A 17,249-nucleotide genomic window follows, 5' to 3' on the forward strand; every position below is an offset into this window, starting at 1 on the left:
CTCCTCCCAGTTTGGTATTATCAGCTAACCTGTGGAGGGTATACTTCTTATCATCCAGATCATTAATGAAGATATTAAACAGAATCAGACCCACCATTGACCACTGGCGGTACACTGTCTCCAGCTAGGCTTGGTACCGCTAATCACCAGTCTCTAGGCCCAGCCTTCCAGCTAGTTTTAATTCACCTCACTGTATGCTCATCTGGCCCATACTTAATAGCTTCTCTGTGAGGATCCTACTGGTAATTTCTTCAAATGTCTTTTGACAATAACATCTGTTGCTCTCCCCTAATCTACCAGTCTAGTCATTTCATCATAGAATTTGAGAGTCACCTTTAGTGAATTCATGCTGAATACTCCTCCTTATTCTGTATGTGCTTGGAATTGATTTCCAGGATTTGTTGCTCCATCACCTTCCCAAGGAACGAAATGAGGCTGACCAGCCTGCAATTTCCTGGGGCCTTTTTCTTGCCCTTCTTGAAGATAGTAGTGACAAATCATTAATTCATTTTTTAAATACATGTATATTAATTTTTTTTAATGCTGAATCTACTTGTAGTTGATTAGTCAGTTTACTTAAAAATAATGCTTTGCAAACCTTTCTTAGATACTAGTGACCGTGCCTCAATGTTTAGAAATTTTGATGCTGTCTCCTCGTTGCCAGAAATGGACCAAACGGATACAATATGTTATATTTGATGAGGTAGGCATCTTTTAATGGTAACAAATATAATGAATATTAAAAAAAAACCACTTCTGGAAAAATGCTAATGGTTCAATTTTTCAGTACATACGTTATTGCTAATAAAAATCCCTCAACTTTCAGAAATATTATTTCAGTCTTACATGCTTTTTCCTGTCCACGGATAATGTTTATCTGCTCCAGAAAAAGAACTTAAAACTCTCATAGTTCTTAGGAGGACATACAGGTCAGTCAAAGACAGCAGGAACTTTCTTTATTTCTCTCAAGCCAGTCAACTGAAAAACTAAAATCTGCCACTGTAGTCTCAGTGGCACAAAGAGAGTATTTCACACTTGGATGATACACATTTCACATCATACAGGATTTGTCAGTTTTTCTAGGGGAAAAATTAAATTATTAATCTTGCTAAATTAAAAATTTCTACTGTATTCTTTCTTGCATAAAAAATGTATTAATGATGCTAGTTTGTATCTAGGGTACAGTCAGTAAATCTAGTATTGAAAGTTAGACTAATTTACTGTTCAGTAAAGTTTGGAGAGAGATTTACTGGATGTTTGATTTGTATCTCATGGTCAGTTGCTCCAACATAAGATTTATTTGATACTGATCTTGACAATCTTTTGATTCTTGCAAAGCACAAGCCAACTTCTGTTACAAGTGCACTTTGATAAAGGCCATTCTTCTTTTATTTTAATAATTTTTCCCAAAAACATAGGTCCATTGTCTTGGTAGTGAAATTGGAGCAGAGGTTTGGGAGCACCTTTTGGTAACAATTCGATGTCCATTTTTGGCGCTCTCTGCTACTGTCAGTAACCCGGAACACCTAACAGAGTATGTATGGAATTTTCTTGCCCCCAAGGGCACATTTAATTGAATGTATTTTTTTTTTTTTTACATAGACAAGTCAATTGCTATTAGGAGACAACTGATTTGGAGTTATACTGCTATATGTATTGTGCTAACACAATTCCCCCAGCTGACACGAAACAATACTGTAACTCTTAACTCTGTATTGAGAATGACACTACTGTTCCTTCAGACCCTATAATTGAGCTGTGCAGAGGAATTTAGAAGGTTTTTTACCTTCTCTACGACTTGGCAAAACCAAATAAGCACACTTGTCCCTCATTAATCATAACGGCATCTGCGCTGTATTTTTATATATAATGGTGCTATTTCAATTTTTTATTTGCACCCTGGCATAATCTGGAGAAAATTGCTATGAAGATAGTGAGAAATGGACTGGAAATTCTGTAAGAGAAGTTGAGCAGATTGTGGTTATTAATCTATCATAGCTGTAGGAATTTTCTTAAAATATATTTATAACTCGTATTTTTATTTTATTCTTGTACTGAAGTTGGTTACAGTCTGTGAAAAGGTACTGGCAACGTGCTGAGAATACAATGGAAGAAAGCTCTGAAATGAACTTCACAAGAAAATATAAAGTGAAACGAAAAGTACGAGAACAGAAGAAATCCTATCGTGTTAGGCTAGGTGTGTATCGGAGTATTTTGTACTGAAGAAATATTTCTGCAAAAGTTTTAATCATTGTGAATGTAAGCTTATTCTGGTTTAGTTTTTACTGTTACTTAAAAATAAATATCGAAGGATTAAGTTCTTGCTTTTTAAAAAAAAAACAAGTGCATCATGACAGCATTTTTGTCTCTTCACAGTTTTGTATGAAGAAAGATACAATGATTTGGAAAAGTATGTGTGTTCTCTAAAGGGCAGTGATTTTATCATTGAACATTATCATCCATGTGCTGTATTAACAGTCAATCACGTAAGCATAATACTGATGTCACATTGCTTAGCAACTGTTACATTTAAGCAACATGGATTCCATCAAAATGATTATTTTTCTTTTGTTTAAACTCCTTGCAGATTGAGAATTATGGTTTTCCTTCAGATCTTTCCTTGTCTCCACGAGAGAGCATCCAACTTTATGACATAATGGTAAAAGTCTGGCAAGAGTGGCCAAGGGCACAGGTGTGTTTACATAGTGGTGTGCAAAAGATATCAAAATAAACAGATAACAAAGTACCGCAGTGCTTTATATTAATACTGTTTTCCAGGAACTGGATCCTGAAGAGTTTATCTTTTTCAAGAATAAGGTAGTAATCAAAAAGGCAGATGTGAGGAAATATGAACAAGAACTAAAGGAGGAACTATGCAAATGGATTGTGCTTGGCCAAAGGCAGAAGGTAACACTTGTTACAGGACACTTTTCAAAGACTGTATTGAATATATAATAATAATTATATATTCAAGCTATATAATAGTTCTCTGTAATAAATTATTATGCAAGTTGCTCCTCCCATGGTTATGTATTAGTTTTAACCTGGTGCTGTACTTGAAAGAGAGGCATGAATTTGGGCGTTTACATAAGCATTTTCAAGGTGGTATTTTCAAAAACTTCACTGGGAATCAGACTTCTGACACTGGTATGATATTATAATTCTTGATTCATTTAAGTACCTCCCACAATTAATGAGAATATTGCACCTCTGCTCTGCTATTTTAGACTAAGTCTCTTTTGCTTCTCATTGGTAGAGACTAAAGCAATGAGAAGAAATTCAAGCCACCTATTCCTATATCATAAAAAGGAATATGAGGTGGTAGTGAATGGGCAAGGGAAAAAATAAGGAATATGTGGGAGGAAACCCCAAAATTTCTTGAAATATGATACTTAAATGTGAAAATATAATCAGTGTGTTAGTAATACTTTATCTTCACAGTGATGGTAACCATGAATGGTACAACAATTTGCATTTTGAGCTCTTATCAAAGTCAGTTGATAGCCTGCAGACCTTTTACTCTATGTGACTGTTGCAGTTCTGAATGATTTTAACAAATTGAGCTGATAGCAGATGGCACAGGAAAATGGAATATTTATATTTGTTAGTCTCCAGCCCGAACTTTCCACCTTTAAAATCTTGGCAATAATACTAATTTGATTAGGTGAATGAGCTACTGGAGCACCTTAAGCCAAAACCTGTGGATTGCTCAGAACTGGAGAAGTGGAATAATTTTCCACGCTTTGTTGATAAATTACATGAGATGAATAAGTTGCCTGCCATATTTTTTATGTAAGTATTTATTTTTCTTGCATTATATGTGTATTGCTTATATTCAGAAAAATTAGCATTGAATGTAAACATGGATATGGCTTGGCAAATGCCATTTCTATGGTATATGTTGCCTTTGTTTTAAAAAGAGTGAAAGCTCTATCAAGCCATGTTTAGTACCATCTTTACGGTACTAAAGGTTTAGCTGAAATAAAACTGTGGAAAGGATAGAATCCATGCATGCTGGCTGAGAAAACTACAAGAAATTGCATTATATTATAATGAGAAGCAGAGTCTCAGTTGCTTTACCCCTGGGGACACTGGGGAACAGTTGTGGAAAGTGTTTAATGCTTTATGTTTAATTAGAAGTGCAAATGGTATATATAAGGCAGCTTTGCTAGGGAAAAGGCTGGAATAAGGTTCTGTTAATGTGGATATTTGCCACATGGTGATGGTTTCATTTCATAGCCTCTAGCAGTTTCATCAGACATACAGTGACATGCATCAATCAGTTTTACATATGTGTGAGATGCAATTACACAATGTAAAATTAACCACTTTGAGGCTACTGACAATGCCATTATTCTCAGTGATATTGCTAATATTAGTAAAGTAGGCATGTCCCTCAGTGCTGGATGTTATAATAAAAAGAAGCTGCTTATCAGTAAACAGTTGTCTAACACTGGAATAGGAACAATTGTTTAAAGTTCTAAAGTTGTCTTAGTATGAAGCCTTGTCCTTCCTTATATCAGACTGCCATTTCAGTTCACACATGACTGATACTGACAAAAAGGTATTTCTGAAAGGACTTCAGAAAGGAAGAAGCAAAAAGTGAATATACATATTGATGGCACATCTCAAATTAGTTACTGATAAATTATTTATCTTTTTATTTCTTGGTGACAATATATTAATGTTGTGGCTGATTTCAAACTGAAACTAACAGCTTTCAAAAGGACGTTTAGATATTTGTATTTCCTGCAAATAACCATTTCAGAGCTGCTGTATGAACTGCAACATCATTTAGGTGTGCTAAGTAGGAAGTTCCAAGGTGCTTCTCATCAGGGCAGACAGATAAGTGTCTTCTTCTCATCTATTCTGAAATGATAACAGTCCTTAAAAATTCTTGGTGGTTTATGACTCTGACAAGAGACTGCAAGTAGAATATGAATATTCTAGATGATTGATAAAATATCATAGTGAGACAAAAACACATGCCAGGTCGGTGAACACTGAAGCAGAACCCTAGTGGTGTCAAGCTGGGGGATGAATTGCAGAAATCTGTTACCTGTAGTGTAACAGTACCTGGTAGACCTCCCCAGTGTCTTTGTAGTCAGTCAAGGGACAAGATTAAAAAAAATAATAATTAAGAATGTCTAATTAAATGTCCCAGTCGTGAGAAATTGTGATGAAAATGAAGGGTGTGAGTAACCATCACAAGCAGTCGACAGTGACTTGGAGTAGTAGATTGGTACCAGTAAGCTTTTTCTCCCAGACGTATCGATGAATGAGCCGCAAAGCAGTCATCCTGCATGGTGTTATGTTAGTGTGGAACTAATGGGGACTCCTGGGATAGCAGGTGTAGAAGCCAAATGGCTATTGCAGCATTAGTTGTAGGAAAAAAGAGTACTTAAAATTCACTTTCCTTTTCTTAGAGCCACTGAGGGAAAGAAAGGGTTGGCACCACTTCAGTACTCCTTACAGCCAAATAAACTCAGTGGCAGAGAGAAATGAAGTCATACAGTCTGAGCTTCAAAGGCAGGGGAAAAGGGTAAATGGCAAACAAATGTTACTGAGCTCTGTCATCCATGGAAATGTGAAAAGCTTAAGAAGTTACCTGCTAGCGTTAGTACTTGTATTTGATCTTTTTGGATAAAAGGGTGAAGTCCTTCATTTTTTTTCCTGTTGTTGGTGACTGCCAGATTTGAGTGATTTATGACTGTTCTAATGGACTAGGATACAACCTCACCCCATATGTTGCCAACAGTTTTTATGGTGTGAGTTAACAAGATCTGCCTACTGCAATAAGAATTAAAAACCCAGTTTTTGAAAGAGAAGTTGGAGAAATCTCTGTCCCAGTTAAACTCCAAATAATCCAATACTGAAAAAGCTATGAGGTAGAACAGCTGTGTAGAAGACTAAGAAAGGCTCTTAAGCTCAGCTGAGTAATTGAGGAGAATTACAAAGATTAAACTTTTTCTGTGTGTGTGAGTGTCCATATTAGGGAGAGATAAGAGTTGAGCATACTTGATCTAGATAATTTATTGGCATAATCGATAATAGCAGTTTAAAAGTGAACGTGAACTATGATGTGGAAGTAGAGTGGGGATATGCTTCTAATGATTATGTTCTAACTATTGACAGATGATAAGGCTCAATAAATATTATTGTAACAGTGCTGCATATAAATAACAAACAATATTAAATAGAGTTTACCTAACATATATATTGTACCTTTTTTACTTAAAGATTTAATGTGGATTTAGTGGAACATTCAGCCAAGAATATATTCCTCAATTTGCTGAGAAAACAAAGAAGCAAACAAGATCCTAATACTGAGAGGGAAAAAGAACATTTGAGGGATGAACTAAGAAAAGTGAATAAGACGCTAACAAAATTCTGTCCTCAGTAAGTATTATAATAATGTGTTATTAAAAACTTGTATATTGTGACAACTTATTCCTTGGGAATGTAGCTTTCAGCAGCACATTAGCCGACTTGCAGAATGTAGTCCCTGTTCTTCTGTGCTCTAACAGCTCTCACAGGAGAAGCAGCTGTATGGCAGGTATCAATCAGCAGTACCGAGTATGTAGTCAGGGAACAGAAAAAGTGTTGCTGCTATTGTGTAAGACAGGTCTCTGAAGTATGGGTTCACCTGACTGGTGAGGTGTTCTTTGAATATTTGAAGCCATTTCCTCTGATTATGCTGTTATTTTTTTCACTGTAACCTTGAATTTTTTTGATTTTTGTGATCATAGACTATGGATTTTTATGAGGCATTTGGTAGTGAAATATGGCTGTAGTTACCATGATTATCAGGAATATGAAGCATCATGGGTTTGTCCTCCTAATCATGAAAACTGGTAGTGAATTCTTTGGAAATATCATGAAAGAATGGACTTACTTGCCTTTAATAGTAGTAGCAAGTTAGAACTTGAAAATCCAGAGTTTAGACACAGACAGAAATATCTTGAAAATCTGCCTCTAAGTAGTTTTCTCTCCCTTCTCTTCTTCCAATCCCATCTTAAATTCTAACAGGCATTATTGACAGTAAATACACCACATTTCTCTTTCACTTTTGATTCTTCTGCTGTGCAATGTTAGTTTTCTACTTTGCTAAGCAAGGTATTTACGGTTGCTTCCTTCATGTTAGTGTACCACCAAAATTCCTCCTCTCTTCTTCCAGAATTACTTACGTTTTGCATAAAAGCATGATAAAATGAAGCAGTTGGCATTATCAGCAAATTTACGTTAACTGATCTACCTACATGTTTGAACCTGGAGTTCAAAAGGGAATAAGTCTGTCTCTTTCAGTACACAATGAGTATTTTGAAATTGATAAACATATGGTAATTACAGAAATAATATTTTTAATTGTATATTTTGTACAGGAATATGAAAAAGTTGAACTCTAGTAAAATGGAAAACATGGAACTTCTTGTGACTACAAAACAACAGTTAGAAAAAAGACTTGACAGGCTAACTGCTATCCCTTCTGCATGTAGCTATGCTGATCCTAAAGCAGTGGATGAAGATGTAAGTAGTTCACTGATAATTATAGTATGGTTCTGATTTTGTGTGTCTAAAATGAATGCATTTGTGCATAAATACGTAAAAGCATATAGTGTGTGATGCAGCTGTACTTCATAACAGTATGCATTGACTTCATGAAACATTCTTAATATTTCCATTAAAATTTGATTCCAGATATCAGACTTAGAGAACTTTAATTTTGAGACGTATGGGCAATTTTCTGCTACCAAAAAAGATGTTGACTTTCCCTCGTGATAGCAGTCCTGAAATGTATGCTACCATTAATTCATTTCCAAGAGTTATCAGCAGTACAGTTCTGTGACTTTATTCAGACCTTGAACGCCTATTTTTTCTGAGTCATTAGCATAGGCTATATAGCACCCTTGTGTACTTACTGAAACATTTTTGTGCCCTTCATATCTTGTAAAAATATGAAATAATGAATTATTGCAGGCTTTAGAACTTCTAGTCCCTATTCAATGCTATTTCTGAGTTTGGGAAAGGGAAGCTTCTAGCTGTGTTGTGAGATGAGATGGTGGTACTGGGCAGGGATGACAACAAAGGCAAAATGTATCAGCTTCATGAAGCTACTTAGGAATTTATTCTGTGGTAGTGGAATACAGTACATGGTCATAAGACCATGGTTTGAGCAAGAAAGTCACAAACATGCAAGATAGCCATGTCTGCATGGTTTCATTTAGCTGCATGGTATGACAGTTGATGCTATTGTAATGACATTTGTTGCAAAGGTGACAAAATCACCTTTAGTGGTTACACTTCTAGTGTATGGAAGTGGGTTTGTTGCCATAATAAAGCTATTAATGGTACATACTCACAGTATCACAGTATATCAGAGGTTGGAAAGGACCTCTTGCATCCAGCTGTGTACTTTTGGCTTCAGGTTGACTAAAAATTATAAATGGTTACGTTTCTCTGTAGTGCTTGGAACGTCATTAGAGAAGACTTTTATTTCATTAACAGCACCTGGTTGTGGTTAATACTTACCATTTATTTTTATTTGTAGACTTTTAAGAAGATTTTTCATCGAGCTAGGTTTGAGAGAAGACGTTATCTGCAGCAAAGCATGGCACTGAGGGGCATTGGTTTTCATCATGGAAATATGACTGCCAAGGAAAGACAAGTAGTGGAGATGCTTTTCAGGATGGGATATATCAAGGTTGGTCAACTGGGATCAGTTCTTTTAAAATTTTATATTAAAGATACATTGTACCTTTAACCAGACATAAATATATATTGCATTGAGTCATGCTCATTTAAAAGACGTTGACAGGAAGGTTTTTGAACAAATAATGTAAACTGGGTGAACTGATAGCTATAGAACCCTATTTCTGACTAAGAAATTCCATCCTTCAGATTAGTATATCATAGGATGATAGAATCGTTTAAATTGGAAAAGATCCTTGAGATCACTGAGTCCAACCATAAACTACTGAGTTCACCACTAGACCATATCCCTAAGTGCCACATCTGCATGTCTTGTAAATACCTGCAGGGATGGTGACTCAACTGCATCCTTTGCCAGCTTGTTCCAATGCTTAACAACCCTTTCAGTGAAGAAATTTTTCCTAATACCCACCCTAAACCTCTCCTGGCACATTTAGAGGGCATTTTGTCTCATCCTATCACTTTTTGCTTGGGAAGAAACTGACACCCACCTCACTAGAACCTTCTTTCAGGTAGAGAGTGATAAGGTCTACTCTCAACCTTCTTTTCTCTGGGGTAAATAATCTCTGTTCTCTCAGTTGCTCCTCCTAAGACGTATGCAGTAGACAACCAGATTTGTTGCCCTTCTCTGGACATGCTCCAGCAACTCACCATAGTGAGGGGCCCAAAACTGAACATAGTATTTGAGGTGCGGCCTCACCAATGCTGAGTGCAGGAGAACAATCACTTCCCTACTCCTGCTGGCCACACTACTCCTGATACAGGCCAGAATACTGTTGGCCTTCTTGGCCACCTGGGTGCATTGCTGGCTCATAGTCAACTAATGTTGACCCGTATCCCCAGGTCTTTGTCTGCTGGGCAGCTTTCCATCCACTCTTCTCCAAACCTGTACTGTTGCACGGGGTTGTAGCCAAAGTACTGTTTCTTAATATGCACATACAATGGCTATGCAAATGGCTATGCAATGGCCATTTCACTAAAGAGTGAAATTTGTGTATTTTCATAGCTAAGGTTTAGCTATATGAAAAGTTATAATAAAATTCCTGTTATGGTTTAAGTAGGATATTACAGGTGTTTTTTCTAAAATTGGATATTGCCTTTACTAATAGATATACTCATGTTTGGTATTTTATAGGTGGTTACGGCTACTTCAACACTTGCTTTAGGAATCAACATGCCATGTAGATCTGTTGTCTTTGCTGAAGATTCAATCTTTTTAGATGCCCTAAATTACAGACAGGTACAGAAAATAGTACACATTTAGCTGTCATCACACACAACTTTAGAAAATAAGTCTTTTCTTTTACATATACTTCTAGGTATGTCCTGAATTTTAGCTGTTCATTTTGGTGACAATAATAGCTTTAGCTAAGGTTATTTTACTCATGTTTCAGAACTGCCAGCCCACAAATAATGTATGCAGTTAAGAGACCTATTTCAATAATGAAAATATTACAGTTGCTCAGTGAATTAAAGGCATAGATTCAGCTTGCCATTATGGGAGCCAGAAAGACAAAAGCTCTTGTTTGTTCTAGCCAGGGTTTTACAAATGTGTGAAAAATATGCTATAGGAGCATACGGTGGGGATGTATGAGGACAAGAAAAATTACTCACTGAATTAAAAGCACATTTGAGTTCCTTTCATCATCGAAGTGGCACTCCACACAACGCAATACAGCAGTTAGTAGATGAGATTGCAAATACAATGAAGTAGAGTGCTTCTAGTCATGGCACAACTTACTGGATGGGCTAAGAGACTCTTCATTTTCATTATCCCAAATCTCATCATTCACTCCTGTTTCCTGTTCTTGTACTACTTTTCAAACCTATATTTTTATGTAGTACTGCCAGCTTGCATATGGTTCAGGAGGTCATGTAGGCCAGATATAGCTGATGACATCATCTGGCAGCCAGCTCTCTATCAGTGTGAGTGGTTCTGTGCAGTAACTGGACCTACGTGCATCAACCTTCCACTTCACATAAATGATATGACTCCAGCTTTGTCACACCATCTGGCAAGTCCCCACAACGGACCTTACCAAGAAGAGGTGACCCAAGCAAGGGAATACATCCATAAGATGATTTTCTGTACTCCTTATTCATATTCTCTGCTCTTTATTCATACCGTAAATGTCTCTGACTCAAGTATGCCCAGAAATAATTTATAGCTAGATGTAACTTGAAAACAAAGGTAGTATATAGGTATAAATTAAGTTAAAGCTTACCTCGAAGAAATATAAATGTTAAAAAGATAATGTGAATGAAACTAACCATCTTAGCCAGTGTTAAAGTCTTCTATCAAATTAGGAAGTTTGTATTTTAAGAAGTAAATAAACCCACCAAACTTGTAAACCAGCTATATTTGAGGTACAACATATTTTGCACACATTGTTTTAAGAATTTGTCATAAATGCTTGATTAAGACTGCATAGATGGTACCAGTATATACAATTTAGGTATATTTGATATTAAAATTTATATATAGTTATTTTCATAATTAATTATTAAATATTATATTTTAGATGTCAGGACGTGCTGGAAGACGAGGGCAAGATATGATTGGTAATGTGTTCTTCTACAACATTCCATGTCCCAAAGTTGAAAGACTTATCAAGTCCAACGTACCTCAGCTGAAAGGCCAGTTTCCTCTGACCGTTTCCTTAATACTGAGACTCATGCTGTTGGCTGCAAAGGCTGATGACAAAGCAGATGCCAGAGCAAAGGTTTAGTATTGTTTTCTTGAAAGCAATTAAGTTAAATTATGATGTCTCCTTAAAATGACCACAAAGATATGAACTTTAGAAGGAAGCAATCTGCCTCCAAATGAAACTGCGTACTCTGCTGTACTGCTTCTAGTACCTGTACCATCTTCTCCACAGTATTGTCATGTGCTTTTTCATGCATTTATTCTTTGCAATAAATATTATCATCAGAATGAATGCTGCTATCAGGAAGGTATTTTTAGTGACTTGTTCTAGGCAATATTTGCATCAACCTGGAAAATCAGAATGTCTTCCAATATTTGAAATTTCACCTTTATTTGAGAAAAAGGTTAACACACACTGGGAAGAGGGGTGCTGTGGAATCCTGTCTCAGGGGAAACAATGAGAAAATTCTATGTATTGCTCACTCATTTCAATCCACATACTAACTCTCTGGAATCAAGAGATATCTTATTCTTGCCATTTACTGCAGTGATTTAAGTGAAAAAAACATGCCCATGGTTACAAATTGGTCAGAGATCTCATCTTGTAATTATTAAGGAACTCTTGCATCCATCTGATCTGAATTTTAACATCCAATTGGGCGTATAGACGTTTATTTTCAAGGACTCACTGAATGCATAGATGTCTTCCTAAAGCATAAGAATGCATAAGTCTTCTTAAGATAAGAAAGTAAATTGGCAAACTTCTGTATTAAATACTAAAATAGTATTAGAGGACTAATTTCAAAACTTCTTGGGTTTAGTTTAATGATATTTAAATTCTTATCTTTTAGATCACTATATGAATTTAATGTAATTAACTTTAAAAACCTTACTATAAGCACAAATGAATAGAAAGAAAATGAATACATGTCTGACAGAGGATAAACTTTTCACAAGTGTTTCCAAGTAGTTAGGTATTCACTCTACATAAAAATACAATGTGTAACCCTCACCCAACACTTTTACTCTGAAAGCCAGTTGATGAAACAAAGCATAAAAGCTGGATATTACATTTGTTTGCTTGCTACAATATCAACAAGACCTTGGATTTCTAATTTGTTCTTTTTTATTTTCTTTCTTCCTATTTTTTTTGACCAGGCATTGTCAGTGTTGAAGCACTCACTGATGTCATTCAGGAAAGAAAGATACACTGAAATATTAAAAATTTATTTTATGTTTTCCTTGCAGTTTCTTATCAAGGAGGTAGGTTTTAGCTCATTTTCATGAAGGGTAGTGCTTATATATACAGATTCTCATTTGTTTGTGCTAGTATGCTTTAATTTAAAGAGCCATGTAGTTTATATTCCATGGCAATAGGCTATTTCTTTTGTATTGAGAAACAGATAAAATTGCTATAAATGTTTCTATAGGGAAAGTCATATGGCATGGTCTATATGATTGTAAATTCATTAGGAAAGCAAAATTTGAGCATTTATATTGTATATGAAAATTCATGTGTGTAAACTGATAGGGTCTTAAAACATACTGGGGGTGAGTTAATTTCCAAAGTGCTGGGAGAAACTGTATTTTTAACAAAAAATAAATAAATTAGGAGGTGGGTCTTAGAGAAGACTGAAAATTAGAGGTCTCTCTCCACAGTAATAGCTTCAATTTGATGGATACCATTTTTGAAAATTTTTGAGCATGACTCTGTTTTGACTTACAGCTCAGGGCTAGAGGCAGTACCAGTCACCAATAATGTGATTACATTAACAAGTCATTTTAACCCAGGTTTCCCAGTCCTGCTCCTAATAGGATCCCTAACCAAAACATCTGCCTGCTCTGCTGGGGGTGCCTCTTCTGTGTGAGACTAGGAGTTTGATACTCCTATTGAGGAGAAGAATATGACCAAGAGAGATTAATAACATTTCCAAAAAGTTACAGTAAGCATAGGAACTGGACAAAACTTGGCCCACATATCTAGTATCCTGTCTCTGATAATTTTCCTAGGGTAATGTATATAAAAAAGGGGCATCCATATACATAATGATTCTCTGGATACTCCCTCCTTTTTTACAGAGTATGATACAGAGTGATCACTGACAGATCACTGCTTGCTGTGCTTTTATCCCATCAAACATTTGGGCTAATAGCTTTTTTAAAATTAAAGTTGCATCAAATATTACTTCGGTGACTGTATGCACTTTTCATTTGCAACATGATCTAAACTGGCACTAAAACTATGAAGTCAAGATTCATGCTTTGCATAGGGAAATGAAGACCTCCCATGGAAATACTCAGATAGTTGGTGGCTTGTTTTTTGGTAAGGCCTGTCGCTGGAAATTGAATGGTCTCAGTAGGTACCTATACATTAAGTTGAGGGACTATTCTGAATGACACCTTTTAGTGTTTTTGACCTATCCGTGTCCATCTTTCACAACTAAGGTCTTGCTTTGTTTTCGCTTTGAAATTACATAGGGCTACTTGGATCAAGAAGGTAACCCCATAGGATTTGCTGGACTTGTGACACACTTGTTCTATCATGAACCTTCAAATTTTGTTTTAGTGAGCTTTCTTACAAAAGGATTATTCCACAAATTATGCCAGCCAATTAAAGGTAAATAACATTCCATACATCTTAACTGCAGTCTGTGCCAGGCTCTGTAACTTAAAACAGTTCTTCAGTTTTCTGGGTGCCACATTTGCTTGCCTAGTCTTCATTGTCATATTCTTGGCCTCTGCCTCTACACACCCTGCATATGGTATTATTTCTGTCTGAGAAAGCCAGTGCATGCATATCGCAATGCACACATTGCAATGCACACCTAAATTTATTATTTGTGAAACAATCTGATAAGGTAAAAAAGAATGCTATACATACAAAAATTAGTAACTCTGACTGCAGACCAAGGTTTGAATCGTGTAGCATATAAGATGATGGCTCTGAATATTCTTTATAAATCTGAAAAGATTTAAGTACTATTAATTCTCATTACATGAGTCAAATCCATTCTGTGCACTGGCATGTGCTGCACTATGTGAACTTAGAAGAATACACTATTAATTTGTACATATTACCATATGTTCTTGCTTAATTACAAGATTCTTTTGTATGTAATGAGCTGATCATTATCCAATATAGTTTTGCATAACCTCTGTCATGACAATGTCAGATGGAAAGGCATCTCCTGAATATAAGCTGTTTATTTTAAGTGATTTTTTTTTCAATTTTATTTTAAAAAGTATTTTCATATTTAACCTAAGCACTTTTTGTTTCAATTATAGGCACAACTGTTTTTTCAGAAGATGTCCTGGAAAGGCTAGTGCATATTCTAGCAAACCTGTTTGGGAGAAAATATCTTCCAGCCTGCACCAGGAAATACAAATACAAATTTTGCCAGTCAAAGGTAGAGAAAGCATCGCTCTTTACCGTAACTGACATTATGTACCACTCCAATGAACTTGTTTTCTGTTGTCAATTAAAAGTTAAAATAACATCATTTTGGATGGTACATACAGTATCCTGGTGGGTCTGCGGGTAGCTGCCTACTCAGCCACTTCTCTGTCTCAATATGATGGGGCAGAAAAAAAGATGGAAAACTCACAGGTCAAGGGAGATTGCTTACCAGTTATGATCATGGGTAAAGCCAGCCTCAACTTGTGGAAAATTAAATTACTTAGTTACCAATTAAAACAAATTTTGATGCTGAAACAAAAAAATAAAAATTTTGACACCACCTTCTCCCTCCCCCTGCTTTTTCCAGGCTCAACATTACTCTCATTCCTGACTCCTTTATCTACCCACAACCCCAAGCAGGGCAGGGCTAATGGGAAATAAGAAATGAGTTGTGGTCTGTGCTTGACAGCTCATTCTGCCACTCCTTCCTCACCTCTCACTCCTGCTCTAGTGTGCATCCTTTTTGTGGGCTGCAGTCCTTCAGGAAAAACTTGCTCCAGTGTGTGCCTTCTGTTAGCTATAGTTCTTTCAGGAAATAATCAGCTTCTCTAGTGAGGGATCCTTCACAGGCTCCAGTGTGGGTATCTGCTCTGGTATGGTCCTCTTCACTCAGAACTGAAGTGAAATCTCTGCTCCCCTGTGGTCTCCTCTACAGACTCAGGGGAATTGCCACTGCATACACTTCATCACCTGAGGCACCTCCTTCCCCTCCTGTTCTGACCTTGGTGTTTACACTGTTGCTTCTCACTCTGCTTGTGTGATATTAAATAATTTTTCACAGAAATGTTGAACTCAGCTCTGTCCTGTGATGGGGCCACTGGAACTGACTGTGTCTGTGACATGGCAGCCCTTGGCCTCTTTTCACTGCAGCCAGCCCTGAACTGCCCCACACCCTGCCAGAACCTTGCCACTTACATGCAATACAAGTAGCTGGAATAATGAAGAAAATACTTAGTGGATTAAAATAAAGAAGCCTCGATTTAACCACAGAAGTAGCAGTTGAGTATCGGGTTGAATGAAAAGTACCAGATTGTTCAAGTCTGTTTCAGTGCTGACAGATGATTATACAGTTACTGTTGTGATACTGCAAAATCTAGAACTATAAATGACACACCATTTCTTTATACTACACAACTCAAGCATCTCTTCCCCAAATAGCAATATACTTTCTTCTCCTCACCCTGATAGAATTTTGTTTCCATCTAATGAGCTCTAGCTTTTTGTGTCACATACTAACAACTCAGAGGAATGCTAGCAAGCTCTGTGGTAAATGACACTGTAGGCTTAGAGCATTTTCCAAAAATGGGATATTAGTAGGATGAACATTAATATTAGTTATTTGTGAAGTTAACCAAACATGGGCACAGACAGAAAATGAAACGTTTGTAATGTGCTCTTTTATGCAAAGCCTTAAAATTTTTGAGGACACAGCTGTGGCTGGAACAACTGGGGAAACACCTTCCAGATTAAAACATTTGTATGGCCAGTTTCAGGCAAGAATTCCAAGAGGAAAAATATTATTTATTTCTGGAAAGTGGCTAATCACAAAAGAAGAATTACAGGGGCTGGTGTGGCTAATGGTAGCAAAGCATCAGTCTGTCATGTTGGTAGGGAACCTATCGAACACCAAGATAAGCAAAACAAGATCTGGGAAAGACAGCCCTTCAGAAGGCCCTCTTTTTAGCTAACTGAAACACCTTTAAGAAGGTTGTTTGGCAAGCATTCTGTGAGTAAAAACCTAGGCATTTTATACATATTGTATATCTTCCATGCCTTTTTCTGCATGAAATTCTCACTCATTTTTGAGATACATTAATTCTAGATGGTCAGGCAGTCTGACAAGTTGGCTGAAGTTTGGAGCTATGTTCTTTCCCTCTTTCTGCTAATACAGTGTGTGTGTGTGTGTGTGTGTTCTAATACACTATGCATGCACCAATGTAGAAAGTCACCTTTGGGCAAATTACCTGAATTAAGCAATAAATTAAGCAATAAATGGCCTGTTATTTCAGGTTTTTCTAGAAGATCTGCCAGAAGACTTTGCAGATGCTCTAAATGAGTACAACACCAAAGTAGAGGAGAATTTTGCTCATTTTCTTCTGACAACTGCCAAGCTGGCAGATATGGAACAAGAATACAGACTTCCACTGTCAAAGACAGGTAGGAAGTGAAAAATTAATGCATAGTCATAATATGTGGAATTGATTGTATCAGAAAATTTAGGTTACTTCTTATTTTGTAAAGAAATAGCGAATTCAGAAACACTAATAAAGGACACAATTTCTGTTTCACATACATTTTACAAGTATTGTGGTTTATATTGTACGTGTTAAATGTTTTGTACAAGAGAAGGATCATTTTTGTTGCTATTTTATTATTTTTGTAGGGGAAATAAAAATCAAGGTGCCTTTTGATAAAAGGAAAAATATATTGTTTAAT

General features: G+C 36.3%; 1 protein-coding gene across 1 annotated transcript in view; it reads left to right on the forward strand.

Annotated features, from left to right (window-relative positions):
• Positions 1-17,249, forward strand: part of DDX60 (DExD/H-box helicase 60) — a 41,839-nt gene that overhangs the window by 20,238 nt on the left and 4,352 nt on the right. Inside the window, exons 18-33 of the mRNA XM_054382870.1 lie at positions 608-703; positions 1,419-1,534; positions 2,061-2,197; positions 2,377-2,486; positions 2,588-2,692; positions 2,779-2,907; positions 3,665-3,792; positions 6,241-6,399; positions 7,383-7,527; positions 8,549-8,701; positions 9,845-9,949; positions 11,232-11,432; positions 12,515-12,619; positions 13,835-13,973; positions 14,642-14,763; positions 16,823-16,970. Of these exons, the coding sequence (XP_054238845.1) occupies positions 608-703; positions 1,419-1,534; positions 2,061-2,197; positions 2,377-2,486; positions 2,588-2,692; positions 2,779-2,907; positions 3,665-3,792; positions 6,241-6,399; positions 7,383-7,527; positions 8,549-8,701; positions 9,845-9,949; positions 11,232-11,432; positions 12,515-12,619; positions 13,835-13,973; positions 14,642-14,763; positions 16,823-16,970 (2,098 nt within the window). The remainder of the gene's footprint in view (positions 1-607; positions 704-1,418; positions 1,535-2,060; positions 2,198-2,376; positions 2,487-2,587; positions 2,693-2,778; positions 2,908-3,664; positions 3,793-6,240; positions 6,400-7,382; positions 7,528-8,548; positions 8,702-9,844; positions 9,950-11,231; positions 11,433-12,514; positions 12,620-13,834; positions 13,974-14,641; positions 14,764-16,822; positions 16,971-17,249) is intronic.

Source organism: Indicator indicator, chromosome 8, assembly GCF_027791375.1.
Source record: "Indicator indicator isolate 239-I01 chromosome 8, UM_Iind_1.1, whole genome shotgun sequence".
In the NCBI taxonomy this organism is placed as follows: Eukaryota; Metazoa; Chordata; class Aves; order Piciformes; family Indicatoridae; genus Indicator; species Indicator indicator.